Raw genomic sequence first — 22,435 nt, forward strand, 5'->3', positions numbered from 1 at the left:
AAAGTAAATTGACAAAATTATATAACCTTCATTAGGTATTGACAATTATTTAAAGACAAGACATTGTCTCTTAAGAATAAAATTATAATTTTATTGTTCGGCTAATGTCAAAGACCAAAGTTCATATCAGTGTATATGACAGCAGACATTTGTTGACTGGTGTAGCCTCAAAGAAACAATCACTGAATCTCAACCTTATACTATAAGTACACACATGATTGACAAAGGAAATAATATGCCTAATTTGAACACAAGAAAACAAAACCGTTGGTGGCATTTCCATTGTTTCAGAAAAAAAAACTACTGTGGACATCTTGAGGTCATGTCGCTCATCTAACATTCACAGATAAAAGTATACTTTGATTCTATTTTATATTAGGCACATTAGGTAAATAAACCTGTCATCATGGAGCAGTGTAAATACATGCTGAAGGGTTACTTCTAGTGATTGGTTTGGTCCCAGGAAATAGATCAATTTTGATCTGTCAGCATCTGAAATGGCACAATATTCCCTAACCTAGCACTCATAGGGCTCGGTCAAAGAAAATATAGCACTATATAAGGAATAGGGTTCCATTTGGGATGCAACATCAGGGGGTTAATCGTGTTATAGTGTGCCATCAAGTATTTCCTTCAGGACTGACAGTCAGCGCTGGCATCAAGTGGGTTTTTAGGCACAGTCTCCATCATCAACTCTTCTCATCCATCTGTTCTTTACAGTCACTGGCCCTGGGGATGGAGCTAAACTGCTCCTCGAAGTTTAAAAACTTGTGATTGCATTCCTTCTCCAGCATTTTCTTCCACAGTTTTACTGAGGAAAGAGGGATTTAGAGAAAATAAACAAAATCATCGAGCAGTCCTTCATTCAGTTAGTATCCCACCTTACATAAACTAAGCAGAGAAACAGGCTTGGTAAATACCTGTTTTTCTTATCAACTAAGACACAATTTACACTAACTGTTCTAAGCCCAGATCAGGCCACCCATGCATCGCCAAGGAATGTAGCTAAATGGAAATTAACCTAGGGAAATGTTTGAAGGAGATTCCAGTCATGGCAGATTCCACACAAGTATTTAGTGTAATGTAAATTGCTTTTGACAGTCAGTGAATGGAACTTGTTCGCTTACTGTACTCTGGCTCCTCTGTTTCTGAGCAGGCTGGTGGAGATGGCAGTGGCCCAGTGCTCAGCTGATCTGCTTGGTTCTCTTGTTCTCCTTGTGATGTCAACTCCAAGTTTTCTATCATCACCTCATAAGCTCTCCTCGCCTCGGACGACAGTTCAATCATTTTGTGGTAATGGTCCTGTAGATTCAAAGACAATCCGTAACCACATCCTTAACAGTTTCAAGAGAACAATGATCTTCTTAGTCTCTGGTTTGTATCATGCAATACGTGACTCAAGTCTCCAACATTGTATCATTAAGACTAAACAAAAATGTCCAGCAGCACTTACTAAGCCTCCAGTTTTATTGAATGCCCATACCTGTGCTCCATCGTAGTTGAAGATGCCCACAAGGCTGACAGGCACAGCTTTGTTGACACACCGGCCCAGGGCCTTCCTGGAGAGGGCAAACACAAAGGGAACGCCCTGCTCCCGACAGGTGTCAATGATGGTGTGGAGAGCTTCATCCAGACCGCCTGTGGAAGAGGGAATACATGATCCTTAGCATTGTGCACTGTAAACACTGAAAAAAGGGCAAAACATGAGAAAAGTTCATTTCACCTGCTTAAAATCTACTTACATTACAAGGACTGGGTATTGTCATTTTTCTCTTGCGTGTACAATATAAACAATGAAAAGCAACAATTCTAAAGAGACAATGGTGAGATAATGCCCCTGGAATCTCAGTCAACACAGGAAACCCAGGTTGTAGAAGTTAAGTCTAATGAGTATGCTGTACCTTTAGATTGGATCCGTTCACAGTTGGGGGAGATGACAACACACTTGACCTTCCTGAGTTTGAGGTGTTTGAGGACCTCCCGGAGGCCCATGACCAGACGTCTCTTCATGCGGGCCTTCATAGGGTCTTTCTGGTACAGCCGGTCCTGGAAGCGCACCAGCTCTTTCAGCAGGTTGGTCACACACTCGTCCACATCTTTACTCAGCACCTGGCTGCAGTAACTGGGAGACAATATTTAAATGGTGTGTGTGTGTCATCCAGTATGGTTAAGAGTATATGTTTAGAATCTTATCTTGTCAGTGTAAGAAATGGAAACCATGATGGCTTACTCTCTGAATTTCCTGCTGTGGATTTTGGGTCGAAAGGGAGGGCAGGGCTGTGGCTGGTTGGTTGGCTCTTCCGTCTCCTCCGTCTCCTTCTCAGTCTCCTCCTCAGTGTCCCCCTCAGTCTCCCCCTGTACTTCTGACTGCTCCTCAAGCACAGAGGGGCTAGTAGGGCTGCTGCTTACATCTGAAGTATCACACACACACACATTACCTCTTACACTTAGTCAGAAATACTTACAGTACATTTTCTACTCTAAAAATGATGAAGTGAAGTTCTGTCTGACCCGTAGAGTCACGCTGGTCCTGGTCTATGCCGATGGCCTCACACAGCTCCTCTGTTATGTCGCCGGCCATCTTGGATTCTTCACTTGAAGGGGGCAGTGCCCGCTCCTCCAGCAAACGGTTCTGTTTCCTGTCTTCCCTCTCCTTGAGAATCACCTGCAGATTGAACAGACAAAACAATACTGGTAAAGGGTGGCAGTAGAGTACGGGACTATAAAAACGTATTTAAAGACAGATTGGTCTAAAATGCATGCTAAAGTAAGGCTTATCAAGCATGATCTCGTCCAATAGCCGTGCACCATTCAGCAAAGCATTCAATAGGGTAAAAACATTTAACCATCACAGAAAATGTTTGTGGGAGTAAAGAAAGGCAGAGTTAATCCAAGCTAGGGAATGATAACACAGTCCATACATATTTCCAGATAGCTGGGGTCTGAGAGACTCACCCTTTTCAGTGGTGTGGGTTTCTTAGCTTTGGGAACCTCTCTCTGCTTGCCCTTCTTTACCAGAGGGCTGGTCGAGTCCAAGGGGTTGTGGGCTATCTTATCCTGTGTCCATGGTTTCTTCTGGATTAGTGCGTTCTTATGGCCTACAGGTAGCGACCCACCAACTACATAGTAACAAGTGTCGAAGATATGTTAGAATAGCATGATGCAAAACGTGGGTAGCAATGTGTACGCATTGTATCATCATCAGTGCTATTTTTCATGTAAAAGTTCCATGAGTAAAAAATTTTAAAAAATGACTGAAGTTTTTTTCTGCTGTAATATAACCTGAGAGGATGACCCCTTTGGTGTCCTGCTTGTCTTTCTGAGTTTGCTGTTTCTTCTCCAGAACCGCCAACATATTCCCAATATCCAGCTGCACAGGGACTTTGCTCTTCTTCCCACTGGTCTTCTCAGCTTTCTGATGAGAAGGTTTCATCATTTACAAGAATAACCATTTGGACAAAGTTACACAACAACGGAGGTTGACTTTCAGGCTATCTGCTCTTCTAACATCATGAACAGTGTCTGTACAGAATAAGCCAGCCTGAATCAGATTTCAATATTTTCCTATAAAATCATGAGTAAAGTTCAATGCTGACCTGTCCCTTCTTTGTCTCTGAAGGGAGAGCTTTTCCTGCTGTGGCTTTGTCCTTGTTTTGGTCACCTGGCTGGAGTCCTGTTCCTTCTCTGTGACCCTCCTTTACCAGAAATAAAAATGTATGTGTATTGATTATTGATTCAATTAAGTTGTAATTTCATTTATAATGCTTCTGGTTTGTATTTTCAAGAGTAATGTTAATTCCCTACCTCCGTGTTGACTAGTTTTGCCATGTTTCTCAACACTATTGAGTTGTGGCCTTGCACTCTGGCTAAACCAGCGAAGGCCAGAGACAAGTCTGGAAACTCTTCTTCATCCTAGGAGGAAAATAAACAGTCAACAAATAAATTAAATTGATTTGATACTAAATATCATCAGTGTGGGGTTTTAGGCTCAGTTTCTGTATAAACACTGTAGCAACTACTGTTGTAAAAGGGGCTCTATTAATAAATACATTTGATTTCTTAAAAATAGGCAGCACACAATTGGCACAGCATCATCCGGGTTAAGGGAGGGTTTGGCAGGGGTAGGCCATCATTGTAAATAATAATTTGTTCTCAACTGACTTCCCTAGGTAGGTTAAATAAATGGGAGGTCTCTTGAAGTGTTTTAAAATATCCCTCTTCACAATGGAAAGCACTTTTGAGCATATTATTAAAACATAACTATAGAGCTCAGTGGCCAGTTTAACAGGTACACCACCCCGTTCACAAAAATAGTTTGCACCAACAGTGAGTTACGTGGCCAGCTATATAAAGCAAGCAGACAGAGGCATTCAGTTACTGTTCGATTGAATGTTAGAATGGGCAAAACAATTGACCTAAGCGACTTTGAGCGTGGTATGATCATCGGTGCCAGGCGCACCGGTTCCAGTATCTCAGAACAACAATTTCTAGAGTGTACCGAGAATGGTGTGACAAACAAAACAAAATTCAGTCAGCGGCACATCTCGTTGATGAGAGAGGTAAGAGAATGGCAAGAAGAGAATGGCAAGAATCATGCAAGCTAACAGGCAGGCCAAACACAGGCAAATAACGGCACAGTACAACAGCGGTGTGCAGAACAGCATCTCAAAACACACAACTTGTCGGTCTTTGTCACGGATGGGCTATTGCAGCAGACGACCACACAGGTTCCACTCTTATCAGCTAAAATAAAAAAGCGGCTCCAGTGGGCACACGATCACCAACACTGGAGGAGTGGAAAAACACTGCCTGGTCCGACAAATCCTGGTTCCTGTTGCGTCATGCTAATGGCAGAGTCATGATTTGGCATTAAGCAGCATGAATTTTATGGGCCCATCCTGCCTGGTGTCAATGGTACAGGCTGATGACGGTGGTGTAATGGTGTGGGGATTTTTTTTTCCTGGCACAGGTTGGGACCCTTGATACCAATTGAGCTACGCTTGAACGCCACACCTTGTAGAATCCATGCCTCTGAAGAATTTAGGCCGTTCCGGAGGCAAAGGAGGGACCGACGTGGTACTAGATGGGTGTACCTAATAAACTTAGTATTTGTACATGTGCACTGTTACTTATTGCACCTCAAACTTGGGTGGCTCCTGATAAATGACCAGGTCCTCAGACTCCTCTAACGCTCCAACTTCACCCGGCATTTTGGATTTCTTCTTCTTCTTCTTCCCTTTCTTCTTCTTCTCAGAGGCTTGTTCTTCTTGCTGCACAGATGTTTCCTTCTAATTAAGGACAAGACAAAAGGTCAAATTCTCTTCAAAAGTGAAAATGTTGGTCAACTTAATTTCTACCTCAGTAAATCATCAAAGCTTAAACATATCAGTTTGAGAGCAAGGGGGCACTTTAGCTAGATCGAGATGTACAGTAGGATTTGCATCAAGCACACACAGTACCTGGGAGGGAGTGCCATTATTGACCGTTTTCTTGGGGATTACTTTCTTTGGAGGCTGGGAGGCCACATTGGCCCAGGAGGTCACTGCTAGGCCACTGCTCTGTGAAACTGCCTCCACAGTCTGACCTGAAGTACATTGATTATTTTCTTAAATGGCATACAGCAAAAACCATTACATTACTTTTGAATGCTAAATTTAAAAAAGGTCCAGTACCTTGTGCGATAGTCATGGATGCATCACTATTTTCACTGGAAGCGGTGCATCGACTGGGGTCCTGTCTTTGTACTTTTCTTACTGGTGTAGTCTACAGATCCAAAAATCAAATGGCATTTCTTAAGATAAATTAGAAATAACATTTATGACAGCATGCTATAGCTCAGTAGACCTACCTTACTAGTGGATACTGAGCTCTGATGATGGGGGGTGAGGGATGGTGAGGCTGATCCCCAGCAGGTTCCAGGTTTCTGTGGGGCAGGAAGTGCAGGACTGCCGGGTGCCAAACCACCCAGCTCTGGGAATTCAGCCATTTTCACCTCAAACGTGACAAGATCCAACTGGGCAGGTTCAGATCTCTCTGATGACTTTGGGGCAGATCTGGTCCCTCTAAAAACCCCTGCAGACAAAGCAAATAACACACCACACTAAAGAAAAAAAAAGTTTCTTGCAAATGGAAGAGTATATAAAGTGCATTCAGAAAGCATTCAGACCCTTTCACTTCTTCCACAATTTGTTACGTTACAGCCTTATTCTAAAATGATTTCAATATTTTTTCCCCCTCAATCTACAGACAATACACCCCATAATGCATAATACCCCATAACAAAGCAAAAACAGGTTTTTAGAAATGTTTGCAAATGTAATAAAAACAAAAACGGAAATATAACATTTATATAAGTACTCAGACTCTACTCAGTACTTTGTTGAATGAACTTTGGCTGTAATTAGAGCATAGAGTCTTCTTGGGTATGATGCTACAAGCTTGGCACACCTGTATTTGGGGAGTTTCTCCCCTTCTCTGTAGCTCTGTTAGGTTGTATGGGGAGTGTTGCTACACAGCTATTTTCAGGTCTCTCCAGAGATGTTCGATCGGGTTCAAGTCCGGGCTCTGGCTGGGCCACTCAAGGACATTCCGAGACTTGTCCCCGAAGCCACTCCTGTGTTGTCTTGGCTGTGTGCTTAGGGTTGTTGTCCTGTTGGAAGGTGAACCTTCACCCTAGTCTGAGATCCTGACTGCTCTGGAGCAGGTTTTCATCAAGGATCTCTGTACTTTGCTTCACTCATCTTTCCCTCGATCCTGACTAGTCTTCCAGTCCCTGTCGCAAAAAAAAAAAAATCCCACAGCATGATGCTGCGACCACCGTACTTCACCGTAGGGATGGTGCCAGGTTCTCCAGACGTGATGCTTGGCATTTAGGCCAAAAAGTTACATCTTTGTTTCATCAGACCAGAAAATCTTGTCTCACATAGACTGAGTCTTTAGTTGCCCTTTGGAAAACTCCAAGTAGACTATCATGTGCCTTTTACTGAGGAGTAGCTTCTGTCTGGCCACTCTATCATAAAGGTCTGATTAGTGGAGTGCTGCAGAGCTGGTTAGTCGTTGTTAGCGGGCAACGACGGTGGCACTGTATTATCCTCAAAGCGGGCAAAGAAGGTGTTTAGTTTGTCTGGAAGCGTGACGTGGGCGTCCATGACATGCTAGCTTTTCTTTTTGTAGTCCTGTAGACCCTGCCACATACGTCTCGTGTCTGGGCCGTTGAATTTCACTTGATTGATTGCCTTGGAGGGAATAATTACACTGTTTAACTACACTTTCACTTTGATCTGGCCTGTGTTGAGGTCATGTGTAGATGCGCTTGTTTTGAGATCAAAGCGAGAGCTGCATGTAGCCACGTAAGTACATTTGTTCACATCCTTTGCTAGTTAGTGAGAGTTATTAGCCCAGCTATAGATCATTTGTAGTCAGCAATGGGGGAGTGATTACTTCCTACAAGAGCACAACACAAGTAAATTTCTAGACATCTTTGAAAAGCGAGTCAGGTAAAGAGCTTTTTTTGTCTTAAAGGGGCAGTATTTTGCGACGGTCTTGAATAAACGAAGTAGTCAATAGGCAGAGGGTATCATAATTTGTCTTATTCTCTGTAATAGTAGTATAGGAATAATAATGCATTTTATTTTGTAAAGTGGTTTATTGCATCAAACAACATTTTCAGTCACCTCCTTGTCAAGCCCTACATGTTTTTCAAAAGTCTCATGGAATGTAGGACTACATTAAACACCACACATTGGTTGCTACTGTAGGCTGGATGATAGAACAGCTATTTCCATGTTAAAATGTTATGGGATACATTTTCTCCATTCTTTTTGATGGTAGGCCACCCTGGAAGGCCTAAATTATGATCAAAAGGCACAGTAGCCTACTTGACTGCCACTGTCTGAAACTGTACCTTATAGCGGGTACAGCCTCAGTGTTCACAGTAAACACACGCTGGAAGTTGCACAATTTGAGGGAACATTGATACCTACCATTAACAAAACATTATGAATATGTGTGCGTTATATGCAACATGTGTGATTACCTCTTCTTGGTGCATCCAATGATGTCCTGATCATGTTATTGTCCTGAGAACAAAAATCAGAACTAGATTTTGATGCCTGTGAAGTTGGGGGGGGGATCAGTTGAGATATATGAATACACATTAAAGTAAATTTGTTTGTATTAAGCTATATTCTAGTTTGGTTTCAAAGTGGTCAGTATAATTAAACAGACCTTTGTCTGCTGATCACGTATAAGTCGTTCTCCAGCTGTGTATGCACTGGTTTCAGTTGTCCCTTTGGTACGACGGCTGCTGATGTAGCCATGCTTGCTCTGTGCGTCTCCTCGCATACCATCAGTGGTTGATGGCCTCTGCCTGGGGCTCTTTCTCGAGTCGTCACCTGAAGTAGACTTACCAGCCTGATGCCTGGATGGAGATTTAGAAATTAACGAGTTCACTCCACAATCATGTTAGCTACGCAATCTGCAATAAACTGAAGACAAATAGCAAAATAGCTATGTTTCTGCTCTATGACAGAATATACCAAATAGTTTACCATTTAAAAACACACTACCCTACACCAACTCCGGCAAGTACTTGCTTTAGAGAAATGTATGGAAACAATAAAAGGCACAATAAATGAATTAGTCCTACCTTCTAGAACCTTGATCTAACAGATAAGGGGTTGGTAGTGTCAGGGGCAGTGAAGTTGTGAGTTGTTTAGGGGCCTCCAATCTCCCTTCCTGCTGGACTTTTGGAACAAAGGGCTGGACTGCAGGTGACAATTTGCTCTGCTGCAATATACCAAAGCAAATAAGAAATTAACCAATAATATTACATTGAAATTTAACTAACAAGGAAAGATATGTCTAAGTTAGCGACAAGTGTACGTGAACACTAGCAGGTAAGGGAAGTAATTTCAAAGCCAACACAAGTGCAATGGCCAAGGACATTGGGTCTGCAACGTCACGAATACACACGTTAGTTTAACAAGTCAGTTAAAACTATCTCGGCTTCCAATTGCTAGTGGCGCTAGTCAGGGATACAGTAATGCGTCAGTGCCTACCTAGCCCATCCACTCAAGCTCAATTGGTTTGTTATGGTTAGCCTAGCTCGTGCACATGTAACGGTACTAGCGACTATCAATCTTAGCTAGCTAGCTACATAACGTTAATCATTCGGCGTGAAATAAAATCGTCGAAGTCGAATTTCATGATAGTCATGTCCAATCAAACAACCGACAACTGGCTGGCATATGGCAGTTTAGTATTACACAACAGTTGCTATCTAGCATCCTGTTTTCAGCATGCGAATGTAGCTAGTTAGCTACTTCGCTTGGCTAGCTATAGGCATTTCTCAATAACAAACTGCATCCTTAATCTTACCTTGTCCATCTCCTGTTTCGTGATTGCCAGTTGAAGTCAGATGGTCATGTTTCTGTCGTGTATATATATATATATGCACACAGTTAGCTGACTACACAGTTACTGTACAAACATAGCATGACATCGGTTGAACACAACTCTCAGGCAAGTCAGCTGTGGAAAATTTGAGCACCCAGAGTGCACATGATGTAGCACCAAGCTTCAATAGTGTGCAACTGCAGCCCGCAATTCTGGGCGTTCCTCACTCTGACCATTCTACATGCCCTAGCAGAGCTAGTAAGCTGTTTTCATGTTATCTAGAGCGATGGTGACTGAAATCTGCTGCTGACAACAATTTAATCACGCTTCTTTGCCGACGTTTACTGACACCGGCCATATTGAACGTTCGTAAATTAATCAGTTATTCTGCGCTCTGGTAAACTCAGACAATAGTGCTCTGATATCGGAGTAGACAGACAGAATTAACAATGTCCATTGATAACGCACTGCGACTATACTACTTATCTAAGAATGACGTGAATAATCAAATCAATAAACGTTGGGTAGTTAGATTGCATATAGTTAATATACTGCCTGGTAAATTCGATGTATTAGTAGCCAACTAACCTTGTAACAGTAGCTAACATACCCTTACATACTGCTGTAATGCAAACAAAAACAATTAATAATAATACAAAAATATAAATAAAATACTGCTGTAATTCTATGCGGTTCAAAGCATAGCGTAGCTAAGAAATTGCCAGCCAACATAACGTGTAACTTATTTGAAAAGTGATGACTTTATTACATTGCTCAACATTTTAACATTTGTCATAATTAGTTAAAGCAATGAACTTGTATCCGCCCTCGTAGAACTTCCGCTGCATATTTTCCGTCATTTACTTCAAAATCTGAAAAGCCACGCCTATTTTGTGAACGGCATTATAGTCCATAAAAGCACGGAAAGTGTCCACTGCTTATATATTTTTATTTTATTAACAACAAATCAATACAGGAAGTACATGTGGGAACACAAGTATATATAAATAATATACAAAGGACAATTGGGCTAGGGGGTACAAAAGGACCTTAAGGGACGTACATACACATATAATTCTAACAGCTTTTTTTGTTAGCAGAGTATTTAATTGTCTTAAAATATAGTTCAATAAATGTTTGTAAGTTAAGAAAATGTGGTGTTTTGTTTGTAAATTTACATTTGTGAATATGAAATTTGGCCAAAAGAATAATGAAATTAAGTACATAAAATTGTTTCAGCTTATTTCTATCGTAGGTAAAGAATCCAAGCAGTACATGTATCCACAATAGTGTAAAATCTTCATAAATGTGTTCAATTATAAATCTACTGATGTCTTGGTGTCCACTGCTTGTATACTTCGTATTTTGTGGAATTTAGTACGACATCCGGGAACTTTTGGCATACTAACTATACACTTTTTATTTTTTATACTAACTATACACATACTATGATCCTATATACTCAATTACGTCACAAATTGTACGGTTAGTATGACTATTCGAACACAGCTCCTATCGACCGGTATCGCCCACGCATTATTATTCTGTAAGGTTTATCGGCTGCTGGCCACCAACGTTATTGTGCATTAACGCCACCTGCTGTATTGGAGCGCCCTCTCCTCCCACCTATCCTTGCTTAAAAATGGAAGTATAAAGAGGAGTTTGAACGCCCCGAATTGCAGGCCGCAATTGCACGCTTCTCCCAAGCTTCTTCTTCGTTGTATTGGCGAATCGCAACCAACTGAAAGGTGAATACACCGCCGCCTACTGTACTGGAGTGTCAGCCCGGCCTCCCTATTTACCTATTTATTTTATCTAGCCCTGTGTTTCCACCTACTGTTCTGGTGTGGATTCATTACACTTTGTGACAAGAAATGGGAAGAAAAATTGTACCAACCCATGAACCCCATGAACACCCATGAATTAAAACCTCACCACTATTCCACTACTCTCTTACTATACACCAGGCCGGGACACTATTGTTCAACGCACCTTGTAACGCTTGTCAGTAAAATCTCGTACACCTAAATACTCTGCAGCTGCCACCACAACATCTATTTTCGGTGATTTACATTCCATTTCTGTGGTACAGTTCATAACCATTGCTATGAACGCTAAGAAACCAACCTTACTGAGACACATTATTCTTCAATGAGATTTAACAGTGGTTGGCATCCAATAAATGTTGCATTACCGCCACCTACTAGACTGGAGTACAACTCCCTTATATACTTTACTTGAAAAAAATGAAATAAATACCCTACCATGTAATACAACACTCTCAAAAATACAAATAAATAAATAAAATCATAAAAAAATACCACTCTACTCCACTATTTAAATGTATTTAGTCCTTCCTCAGGGCAACAACCTGAAAGGATGGGACACCACCACTTAACACACCCTGTAACTCTTCTGATGTCAAGTCTCGCACACCCAAATAACTCATGCAAAACTACAAATCCCTGCAAGCTCCTGCACTTTATCTCTAGCTGACAACTTGGCTAATTGGTATCGTGTCAATTTAAAACATGCACAAGACAGTTCTCAGAATTGTCAATTTAAAATAAATGTAGCCTATTTAATAATTCCTACATTTAGCTAACTTTAGATAGTTAATCCAGAGATTCATACCTTTGTCTCGATTCGGCAGCCTCGTCCAGTTCATCATGGCATTTGTAGTTCTTTATGATAGTCACATCAGCAGCTAATTAGCATTTCATTTTTGTGGGGTAAATACAGGCAAATATATTGACATGTCACCTTGTCCTAGAGAGATTTACACAGTTCTCAAAATGCCACACCATGGTAAGCCTACAGGTGTGTTTCTAAAATCCCCTATGGAAAAAATAAATGGTGGGAAAACAATTGTAACTACTGCATTTCCTTGTTTGACCGCTAGGTTTTATGGGTATTGAGACTCATACTATGGTACTCTCTGCCTCAGAAGCTAGTTTATATGTAAAGTTTACATTATTTGACCGACCAACAGGTACAGCAGCGCCCTCACCTGTACGTTTATCATTAGTTACTACAGCCAGTCATAAACCCTGCCTATTCCCACAATTGGTCTTCCTAAAATGTGATTTTAAATCTAACCACCAATTAAGAGCAAACATTTTTTTGTTTTCATTAATTTTTACAGTGGGAATGAGGATGTTGCATGATCATTGTGTGGTAAATAAGAGTATATTGCATAAAGGACAAGGCAACACTATCACACAAACTCAGAGCTTTTTTTAATATAGATAAAGATATTTTGAATAATCTCAATACTGATACTACATTCAATTGATTTAAAAATAAAATAATGTTATGTTTTAATTGTAACAGCTCATTGATTTACTTTTCTTAAGTAATAAACAAATAGTACCTCAAATATACTCCCATAGTGTTACTCAACAATAACAAGCATAGTATTATAACAAATAATGTCTGATTATAGAGTTCTATTACAGAACTCTGACAGAAACATTAGCATATGCAAAAGTCAACAGATACAATCAGGCTCTACCTTTTAATGTATGAGCTAGTCCTAAATGTCGTAATTTAATGTATTTTGGATGCTGTCATTTAATTTCTACAAGATACTTTGTCACGTTGAGTGAATATTCTTTCTTTTAAAAAACCTGGATATGACATACTTCAACGGTATAACATCAGAAACCAAAACACAAAGCCAATTTTACATGGCAAGGCTTGTTTACACTGAGCTGCACTGAGGTCGGAACACAATCATGGTTACATTAAGACACAGTTGAGCCAGCGCGAGATGTGGTCGGAAAACGTACCTCAATGCAGGGATGGGATATGTGACTGTACTCCAAATCCTACCTTTATCAACACTGCTCCATCGAGAAGATTGAAATACTGCTAGTTTTACGATAATGGCTGCGGTGGCTACTGCTAGCTAGTATGAGGAGGAAAAGGGTGATTGCAATTCTACCTCAGTGCAGCTCAGTGTAGACAAGCATAACAGTATCTTTTGCCAAGGCTTTGTGGTTAGAGAGAAGAAAATACATGGACTACTTATAATAAAAAAATGTAAAAATATTACCACAATTTGTCAATGATATATGTACTTATTTTCTCATAGCTTGCATTCCAAGCAAATGTAAACAAATGAAATGACAATGAACAAAACAATATCAAAGCTGTCTGGAGTATCTCTGAAACAGTCTGTCGTGGTAGAACCCTTTAACGCTCCTGTGTTAAGGCTTGTTTAGCACCCTCTTCACTCTTGTTTGAGCCCTCCCAGTCTTCTCAGTAAAACCAGAGGTATGATGAAAGAAGTTGAGCTGATAATGAAGCAGGTCTCTGCTCCAGCAATCCAGTAAACTGCAAAAAAAATAAAATAGACATTCAGCAGAAATGTTATGAAATTCAAATTATTCACAAATCACAGCCTTTGACAACTGACATAATATTTTTCTGCCCGGTTACAAAATGTGACATTCAATGCAGAAAGTCACCTGAGGATGCCACTATGGGGCCCAGTGCTCGAGCCAGGGCTCCTAAACTACGTAGGATTCCCATCACTGTGCCCTTCTGATTGGCTGAACCTAGAAGAGGAGTTTCATGTTACACAATGACACAATGATTTGATTTGTGTGTGTGTGTATCTAAGAGAGAGCGAGTGCATAGTGGTTATATGATAGTAGTTAGAAATCTTACCATGATCTGAAACCAGCGTTGTCAAACAAGGGACAACAATGGCAGCAGCTGTGACAAAGAAGATGTTTGAGTAAAGGAAAATCACCTCAGGGATATACTTAGTTTATTTTTTAAATGAACTTTGAAGATATGAAAACTTACCAAATGAGTATAAAATCAAACCTATGTAAACCATCTTCAAATTCCATGCCAGTCCAATGAGAGCAAATGCTGGAATCAGTAATATGATTGCCTAAAATACATTAAGAATACCGACTTTGGCAACATTTTTTATACCAGAGCTAATCTTGACTATTTAAAAGATTTCTTGATGCTGATTTCTTAGCCATGTAGTAATGAGTACGATATTTACCAGACGAACAGTCCTGATGTGATGCCCTGGTTTGATCCTACGGGCATATCCTCCTTGGATCAGTGCCATGGTGATACCCATGAAGAAGAACATCTTACCCTGCTGCATGCTGCAAAAATTGAAGAGTATCGTAGCACATTTGAAGGAGTTAAGGTAGCCTCTTTTTGGTTGAACAGATTCAAATAAATTGGAGTGTAGGGAGCTAAATAGACTGAGGATTGACCTTCTTTGTCCCTAAACCCATACCTTGTAAACTGGAACCGTTGATGGGTGAGGAAACTCAATGTAAACTCAAGACCAGAAAAGAGGAAGAGATATGTGAAGTAAATGAGGCCCAACACTTTCAGGTTCTGCATTTCTGTTGTTCAAGAGAAAAAAGACAGGGACAAATAAAAAAGGCTTTGTGGTACATTTCAACACAATATTTTGGTTATTATGAAGTACTTTCAATAGATTCTTGACCATCTTACTAAGCATAGATCTTGACAAGATATACATTATACAGACTAGCAGGTATATTTATATATATATATATATATATATATAACTGTATATTCATAGATATTTTATACTGAACAAAAATAAACACAACATGTAAAGTGTTGATCCCATGTTTCATGAGCTGAAATAAAAGATCCCAGAAATGTTACATATGAACAAAAATCTTATTTCTCTCAAATGTTGAGCACAAATTTGTTTACATCCCTGTTAGTGAGAGTTGCTCCTTTGCCAAGATAATCCATCCACCTGACAGGTGTGGCATATCAAGCAGATGATTAAACAGCATGATCATTACACAGGTGCACATTGTGCTGGGGACAATAAAAGGCCATTCTAAAAATGTGCAGTTGTCACACAACACAATGCCACAGATGTCTCAAGTTGAGGGAGCATTCAATTGGCACGCTGACTGCAGGAATGTCCACCAGAGCTGTTGCCAGAGTTTTGAATGTTAATTTCTCTTCTATAAGTCGCCTCCAACATTGTTTTAGAGAATTTGGCAGTACATCCAACCGGCTTCAATAACTGCAGACCACTTGTAACCACTGCAGTTTGGCGTCGTAACTGAACAGTTTGCCCGACGTCAGCATTGTGAACAGAGTGCCTCATGGTGGCTGTAGGGTTATGGTGGGGACAGGCATAAGCTACGGACAACGAACACAATTGCATTTTATTAATGATGATTTGAATCCACAGAGATACCATGACGAGATCCTGGAGGCTCATTGTCGTGCCATTCATCCGCCACTATCACCTCATGTTTCAGCATGATAATTCACGACCCCATGTCGCAAGAATCTGTACACAATTACTCAAAGCTGAAAATGTTCTAGTTCTTCCAGCCTGCATACTCACCAGACATGTCACCCATTGAACATGTTTGGGATGCTCTGGATCGACATGTACGACAGTGTTTTCCAGTTCCCGCCAATATCCAGCAGCTTCGCACAGCCATTGAAGAGTGGGACAACATTCCACAGGCCACAATCAATAGCCTGATCTATGTGAAGGAGATGTGCTGCGTTGCATTAGGCAAATGGTAGTCACACTAGATACTGACTGGTTTTCTGATCCACGGCCCTAGCTTTTTTTTTTTTTATGTAAACAACAGATGGATATCTGTATTTCGTCAGGTGAAATCCATAGATTAGGGCCTAATGAATGTATTTCAATTGACTGATTCCTTATATGAACTGCAACTCACTAAAATCTATGTTGCGTTTATTTTTGTTCCGTGTATAGTTTGACAATTATTTCATACTGTACAAATATCACATAAATCAATATGTACTCACTCTCTTTAGAGGGTGGGTCCTCTGTCCTTGTGAGGGCAGAGAAATGGAACAGAGCCACTGGGTTAAGAAGATCTCCTGATTCCTGGATCCCAGAGGTCACTGAGGAAACCTGGGTCTGAGCAGAAATAATAAACAGAAACGCTTACTAATATGGATTAAACACTGTGTAAAGTATCATTGCATTAAAACATTACTGGGAGAAGATAAGTGAGTGACCAAGGCTTTTACTTTCTGTGCAATGAAGCACACTGCCCAACCCGTGATGAGTTTCGAGTGTGCCGTTTTCATTTTCTCCTAAGAGGTATACCAATGAAATCGCACCTTGTTCTGCTTTGGCAGGGTCTCTGGCAGCATAACAATGATGAAGAGTAGGTCAGCAGCACTGAAGACCAGGGCCAGTACAGCTGGGCCATGGTAGAATACCTCCTCCTTACTGGAGTTAATGGCAAAGTAGGCGCCCATCAGTGGGCCTACCGTGAATCCCAACGAGAAGGCAATTCCAACCATCATCTAACAACAACAAAATATGCATTGCCAAATTAAAAGAATGCATACACGAGGCCTAAAGAAAGATCAACTAGTGTATTAGTGCAATACAGAGCGCATGGTCCGTGGTTAATCATACTCCTAAATTATCAATCTCCTTTCAATCAAGATCTTTCAATCCTGAATGGCATATACTGTACAGTATGTCTTTAAAAAAAAATCATAGCATGAGCTTTATGCACAGTGCTTACCATTCCCTTGTTCCGTGCCTTCGGGCAAGGAAGGTCAGCAATCATGGCAGTGCAGAGGCTCACATTACCCTTGCAAATACCCCCAATCACCCGAGACAAAAGGAACATGCTGAAACTACGGGAAACTGCCCAGACTGCATAGGAAGACATCAATCCCAACTGGAACACAAAAAAATACAAATTAAAAACATATCAAATCAGGCTGGCAAACTGGGCAAATAACTCACCGAAATGGACAGAGAGTTGCCCAAGATATGTACTGATATGTTAACCAGTTTCATAGCCATGAAAAAGCAATAAAAGTATTCTTAAATGGCAAGTCACTTATTTAAATCAACTGCATTTCTATAACATTGCACAAACTGTGGTAAGAATGAGTAGCGGTTTTCTGCCGTAATGATCCGAGGCAGCCCCAGTTAAAGGGGACGACACGAACTGCAGCAGAGAGAAGAGTGATCCAATCAGACCTGAACAATAGAATGTAGAGAGCATAATCTGTGATTATGGTCCTTTCTGGTTGGCAAATTTTAAGACATAACACAACATCTGGTCAATTTTAAGTCACACATTTTAATACACAGACACCACACTATTTCTGGCATTCACAAGACAAGCTACTATTTTGAACAATGCCATTTGTCTAAATATAGACATCAAAATATTTTGCTCAACTGTAACAACCACATGTAGTTAAATAAAGTGTGTTGTGTTACTGTACCTCCAAAGAGGACACTGTTGTATTTTGTTTCCATTGGAACTCCGACAGCTTCCCTGAACCAGTCCACAATGCTCTGTAGTGACTGATAGACACCGTCCTGTTAGGGGGAAAACGTGAAAATATTTTTTACAAATGAGCGCAAGATCTGAATCTGATAAATTTCACACACTCGATCAGCTGACAAGTGTGTCATTTTGTTACGCTGTCTCATGGAAAGGTTTAATCACACAAAGCATGCCTTGTCCTCCCTAGAGTGAGGCCCCAAATTCTGTGTACAAAGAAACGCATCAAATGTCAGTTTCTGGAGTTGGGTATATTACCAAAATGGAAAATTGCATTGATAACCCAACAATATTGCAAATATAATGCTCGTCTTTCACAATATAGTACAATGAAATTAAAGTATTTAATTAATGATGATAATGATGGGGAGGAAAACTATTTAGATTTTAAGAGGGGAGCACACATTTACTATTAACAGACATTGGCCATGTTCCAGATAATTAAAAACCGTGATGACCGTGATGCATCATGGGTAACTTTAAAGTTGGCTGAAATGTTAAACTGTAATAAAAAGGACAGCTCACTGAGCTCAGACAAACATGAGCACTTACCTCTGTTTGGCCATAGTGGTCCAGTATAGATGGGAGGAGAGGTAGGATCAGGGTGAATCCCAGTAAGTCCAAGAGGAGGGCAAAGAAAACACTCTTAATGACTCTTGAGGAGCCAACGGCCTCTTCAGATCCTGTTTCACTTGACATTGCTCCTTTCTGATTAAACTCCTTCCTTAAACAAAAACACAGGATTTTATAAAATGATAATTGTATGGGATGCATACATGGGTGTCAGCGCCTAATGGAGATGTTAATACAAAACTTTTTGAAGACGAAATGGCACTGAACTACTACCCGGCTAGCGGCCAGTCCTCAAAACGGGATATAGTTTGAGATCCCCCAACCGCAGTAGAACAAAACACAACCATGTCTCTTATGTCTACCATTTATGAAATGGATGGTTGTGCAAAAATTGTTTACTGCAAAAGTGGTTAAATTGATAGATCGTGACACCAAAAAAGTGCAGAATAATGCCTGGCTGGAGGGAGGATGGGCCGCATGTAAGCCAATATTACAAGCTCTGATATTGCAAATATTTGAAATTTAAGTAGTTCATCTTGAAAAGATAGACCCGTAAACACAGAAATACAATAGGTGGAAATATCAAGTATGAATATTTATGATCAATGTAAGCTTTACTTTTTGGTATCTGATTAATATTCAAAATACATACAGTTACACATCTCTTGATGTTGTGGCTATTGTAATCTAAATCAGCTCTAAGACACTGAAAACTGTCTTTTTTGTTTTTTGTTCAGCCCATTCTCTTGCAATTACATTAGGGACCCCCCCTAGATTTCACTCCAAATCCAATATAGCGTCCAAAATCGAATATGGCTGCCTCAATACCATTAAATGGTTGTTTAAACACCTGTATATATGCTTTAAATGAGACATCTTTCAGATTTATGTACTGTTATGACCTGTACTCTAGACTATTTTTGTGCAATTCAACTATGTTGGGAATCCAATATACCTACCATAATTACACCATCTCCTTTGTCTGGATATAGAAAAGACAACAGACAGCTTGGCATGGCAACACCAAGTACTCCAAGTCACAAGCCTCTGAAGATCAAGGAAGCAACTCGGGGGCTCCAATGAAAGGGAAGATAATCCAACCCACGACTCTGACACCCTCTCCTGAGCTCTACACCCCACGGTGTACCTCCAGGATAGGGCTCTAAAAACACCTCCTTATCATTTACAAGTGAGCGTTGATTCATGGCTAGTCCGATATGGGTGCCTGAATCTAACATGACCTTCTGCTGGCTCACTGCATTCATGATGCACATTTGTTATTTATTTAACCAGGTAGGCTAGTTGAGAACAAGTTCTCATTTGCAACTGCGACCTGGCCAAGATAAAGCAAAGCAGTTCGACACATACAACATCAGAGTTACACATGGAATAAACAAACATACAGTCAATAATACAGTAGAAAAAGTATATATTCAGTATGTGCAAATGAAGTAGGATAAGGGAGGTAAAGGCAATAAATAGGCCATGGTGGCAAAGGGTTAGGGTTAGGGTTATTACAAAATAGCAATTAAACACTGGAATGGTAGATGTGCAGAAGATAAATGTGCAACTAGAGATACTGGAGTGCAAAGGAGCAAGATAAATAAATAAATAAATACAGTATGGGGATGAGGTAGTTGGATGGGCTATTTACAGATGGGCTATGTACAGGTGCAGTGATCTGTGAGCAGCTCTGACAGCTGGTGCTTAAAGCTAGTGAGGGAGATACGAGTCTTCAGCTTCAGTGATTTTTGCAGTTCGTTCCAGTCATTGGCAGCAGAGAACTAGAAGGAAAGGCGGCCAAAGGAAGAATTGGCTTTGGGGGATGATCTGATGCACTCTTATGCTGTTCAGGTTACGCTGGCACATTGCTTTTTCCAGAAAATCAAGTCCACCATCCTGACTGTCTGCCCTGGAGTTGCTGTATATGTTGACATTATGGTGTATGGGGAGGATGCAACCACACACGCGCATAAGGCAGCGCATAAGGCAGGTAGGTAGGTGTTCACTACAATGAACCAACACAACTTGACAAGAAATGCCAGCAACTTAGTGGGCCTTCACATGTCATAAGAATTGCAGCTCTCCAATGTCAATGTCATCCTAAATCTCCCAGTCTGCTGCCCTGAAGGGTATACTACGATTAAGGCTAGATTTATTTAACTTTTATTTAAGCAGGGAGTCATGCTAAGACCCAGTCTCTTTCACTGATGAGCCCTGCATGACCACATCAATAAACAATTACACTGAACAAAAATGTAAACATAACATGTAAAGTGTTGGTCCCATATTTCATTAGCTGAAATTTTTTAAGAAATCCAGAAATGTTCCATACGCACAAATTTGTTTACATCCTTGTTAGTGAGCATTTCTTCTTTGCCAAGTTAATCCATCCACCAGAGGTGTGGCACATGAAGAAGCTAAATAAACAGCATGATCATTACACAGGTGCACCTTGTGCTGGGGGACAATAAAAAGCCACTCTAAAATGTGCAGTTTTGTCACAACAGAACGTCACTGATGTCTCAAGTTGAGGGAGCATGCAATTGGCATGCTGACTGCAGAGAATTTGGCAGTGTGTCCAACTGGCCTCACGTGTAACCACGCCAACCCAAGGACCTCCACATCCGGATTCTACACCTGAGGGGGGTGCTGAGGAGTATTTCTGTCTGTAATAAAGCCCTTTTGGGGGGGAAACTCATTCTGATTGGCTGGGCTTGGCTCCCCAGTGGGTGGAGCCTATGCCATCCAAGGCCCACCCATGGCTGAACCCCTGCCCAGGAATGTGAAATCCATAGATTAGGGCATTATTTATTTCAATTGACTGATTTCGTTATATGAATTGCAACTCCGTAAAATCGTTGCGTTGATTTTTTTGTTCAGTATATATATATATATATATACACACACACAATACATGAAAAGCAAACAAAACAACAAAAGCAAAACACTATCATATCAAATAAACATTATTCAGAGATGAAGTTATCAACAATGTCGTGTGTAATTGCTGGCTATTCTGCGGGTGCTGAAATTGTAGTTTTGATAATGACGTCGGAGCTCCAGTCGCTAGTCGCCACTCAGCTCCACGGTAAATCGTGGTTGATTTTAATCGGTTAGGGAAATGCTTGTTTACATCCTTATTCAGTTGTCCTCGCTGGACGGTGGATGTGCAAGTCTCTTCACAGAGAATGAGTTAACGACAAAACAAGGTGGTGAGGCAAGACAATGTTCGAGGAAGTAGGAAATAATATAATTCCATTCATGACCGAATACACTCAAAACCCGACTACATTTGAAGATTGGAATTATATGGATATTATTACGTGTGACAAGCACATGACATTAGACATGTGGGGTGTTAACCAACTTTGTAGGCTTAGTCTATGGATAAAATGCGTTTTAATAAAGTACTCAAAAGGTTACAATGTATCGCAAATGGAAACAGGGGTATACATTGTATCCTAAAGTAGTGAGCAAATTCATTAAGTTATTGTAATCAAAGTTTGTTATAGCTGAATAAACTCAATGATAAAATCATTGACTAGGGAAAGAAGTGCAATAGTTTCTGATGAACTCCAACGGTTCATCAGAAACTTCCTTCAGCATGGAGTTGAGTTTAGTTGTTACAATGTGATTAGCCGTGCATGGAGATTCCCCATACATTTTTCATATGCATTTTACTTACCCTAAATCCAGTGGCATATCAATTTGCGAGCAGCTTGCTTTAGGGTTGTGAACTCATCTGATTCTCGAAGTCTCAAACTGACTGGACCAGGAAGCGGTGTCTTGTTTCATTTATCGTTTACGATGACAAGAATGTGACGTATGCGCACAGAAGCAAGGCCTCCACTGACCCATGCATGTCAGTTCTATGCGGAATCTTTGCGACGTCATACCTTACCCTAATCTTTACCATTTTACATTTCAACTTTAATCGGATAGGGACGTCCCAATGAGCCGCTTACAACCGCGCATGTTTAAACGCCCTGCGTCCAGTTTCCCAAAGGCATACATTTCGTTAGCACCATCGATCTCAATGGTTCTAAAGATTCACTTAGCCTCTAGATGCTTTTGGGATACTGGGCCCAGCTATGAACAAACTGTGTCTACTTGTATGAGAAAAA

The 22,435-nt window shown here is 40.5% G+C and overlaps 2 protein-coding genes across 6 annotated transcripts; both read right to left on the reverse strand.

Annotated features, from left to right (window-relative positions):
• Window positions 1-70: 70 nt before the first annotated feature.
• Window positions 71-9,595, reverse strand: LOC139410758 (SECIS binding protein 2). Of its 4 annotated transcripts, none has more exons than XM_071156230.1 (18): window positions 9,379-9,595; window positions 8,648-8,787; window positions 8,227-8,419; window positions 8,036-8,111; window positions 5,849-6,072; window positions 5,673-5,763; window positions 5,460-5,584; window positions 5,139-5,288; window positions 3,805-3,912; window positions 3,597-3,695; window positions 3,283-3,415; window positions 2,956-3,119; window positions 2,512-2,665; window positions 2,231-2,411; window positions 1,902-2,122; window positions 1,484-1,638; window positions 1,128-1,302; window positions 71-811 (listed from the first exon to the last, which is right to left on the reverse strand). In XM_071156230.1, the coding sequence occupies exons 1-18, from the start codon at window positions 9,385-9,387 to the stop codon at window positions 690-692; spliced, it is 2,520 nt and encodes an 839-aa protein (XP_071012331.1). In that variant the 5' UTR covers window positions 9,388-9,595; the 3' UTR covers window positions 71-689. The 4 variants fall into 4 exon arrangements, with proteins under 4 accessions (XP_071012331.1, XP_071012333.1, XP_071012334.1 ...); XM_071156232.1 differs by having other exon boundaries at window positions 8,036-8,078; window positions 9,379-9,591; XM_071156233.1 differs by having other exon boundaries at window positions 5,139-5,285; window positions 8,036-8,078; window positions 9,379-9,580.
• A 3,025-nt stretch (window positions 9,596-12,620) lies between these two features.
• LOC139411951 (major facilitator superfamily domain containing 10) lies at window positions 12,621-22,084 on the reverse strand. 2 transcript variants are annotated; one of them, XM_071158714.1, is made up of 13 exons: window positions 21,997-22,084; window positions 18,288-18,459; window positions 17,674-17,770; window positions 17,319-17,422; window positions 16,956-17,114; window positions 16,540-16,728; window positions 16,219-16,333; window positions 14,669-14,780; window positions 14,423-14,531; window positions 14,212-14,302; window positions 14,071-14,118; window positions 13,869-13,958; window positions 12,621-13,734 (listed from the first exon to the last, which is right to left on the reverse strand). In XM_071158714.1, the coding sequence occupies exons 1-13, from the start codon at window positions 22,011-22,013 to the stop codon at window positions 13,631-13,633; spliced, it is 1,407 nt and encodes a 468-aa protein (XP_071014815.1). In that variant the 5' UTR covers window positions 22,014-22,084; the 3' UTR covers window positions 12,621-13,630. The 2 variants fall into 2 exon arrangements, with proteins under 2 accessions (XP_071014815.1, XP_071014817.1); XM_071158716.1 differs by having other exon boundaries at window positions 13,392-13,734; window positions 18,288-18,455; window positions 21,997-22,048.
• Window positions 22,085-22,435: the final 351 nt, after the last annotated feature.

This window comes from Oncorhynchus clarkii, chromosome 6 (genome assembly GCF_045791955.1).
Source record: "Oncorhynchus clarkii lewisi isolate Uvic-CL-2024 chromosome 6, UVic_Ocla_1.0, whole genome shotgun sequence".
In the NCBI taxonomy this organism is placed as follows: domain Eukaryota; kingdom Metazoa; phylum Chordata; class Actinopteri; order Salmoniformes; family Salmonidae; genus Oncorhynchus; species Oncorhynchus clarkii.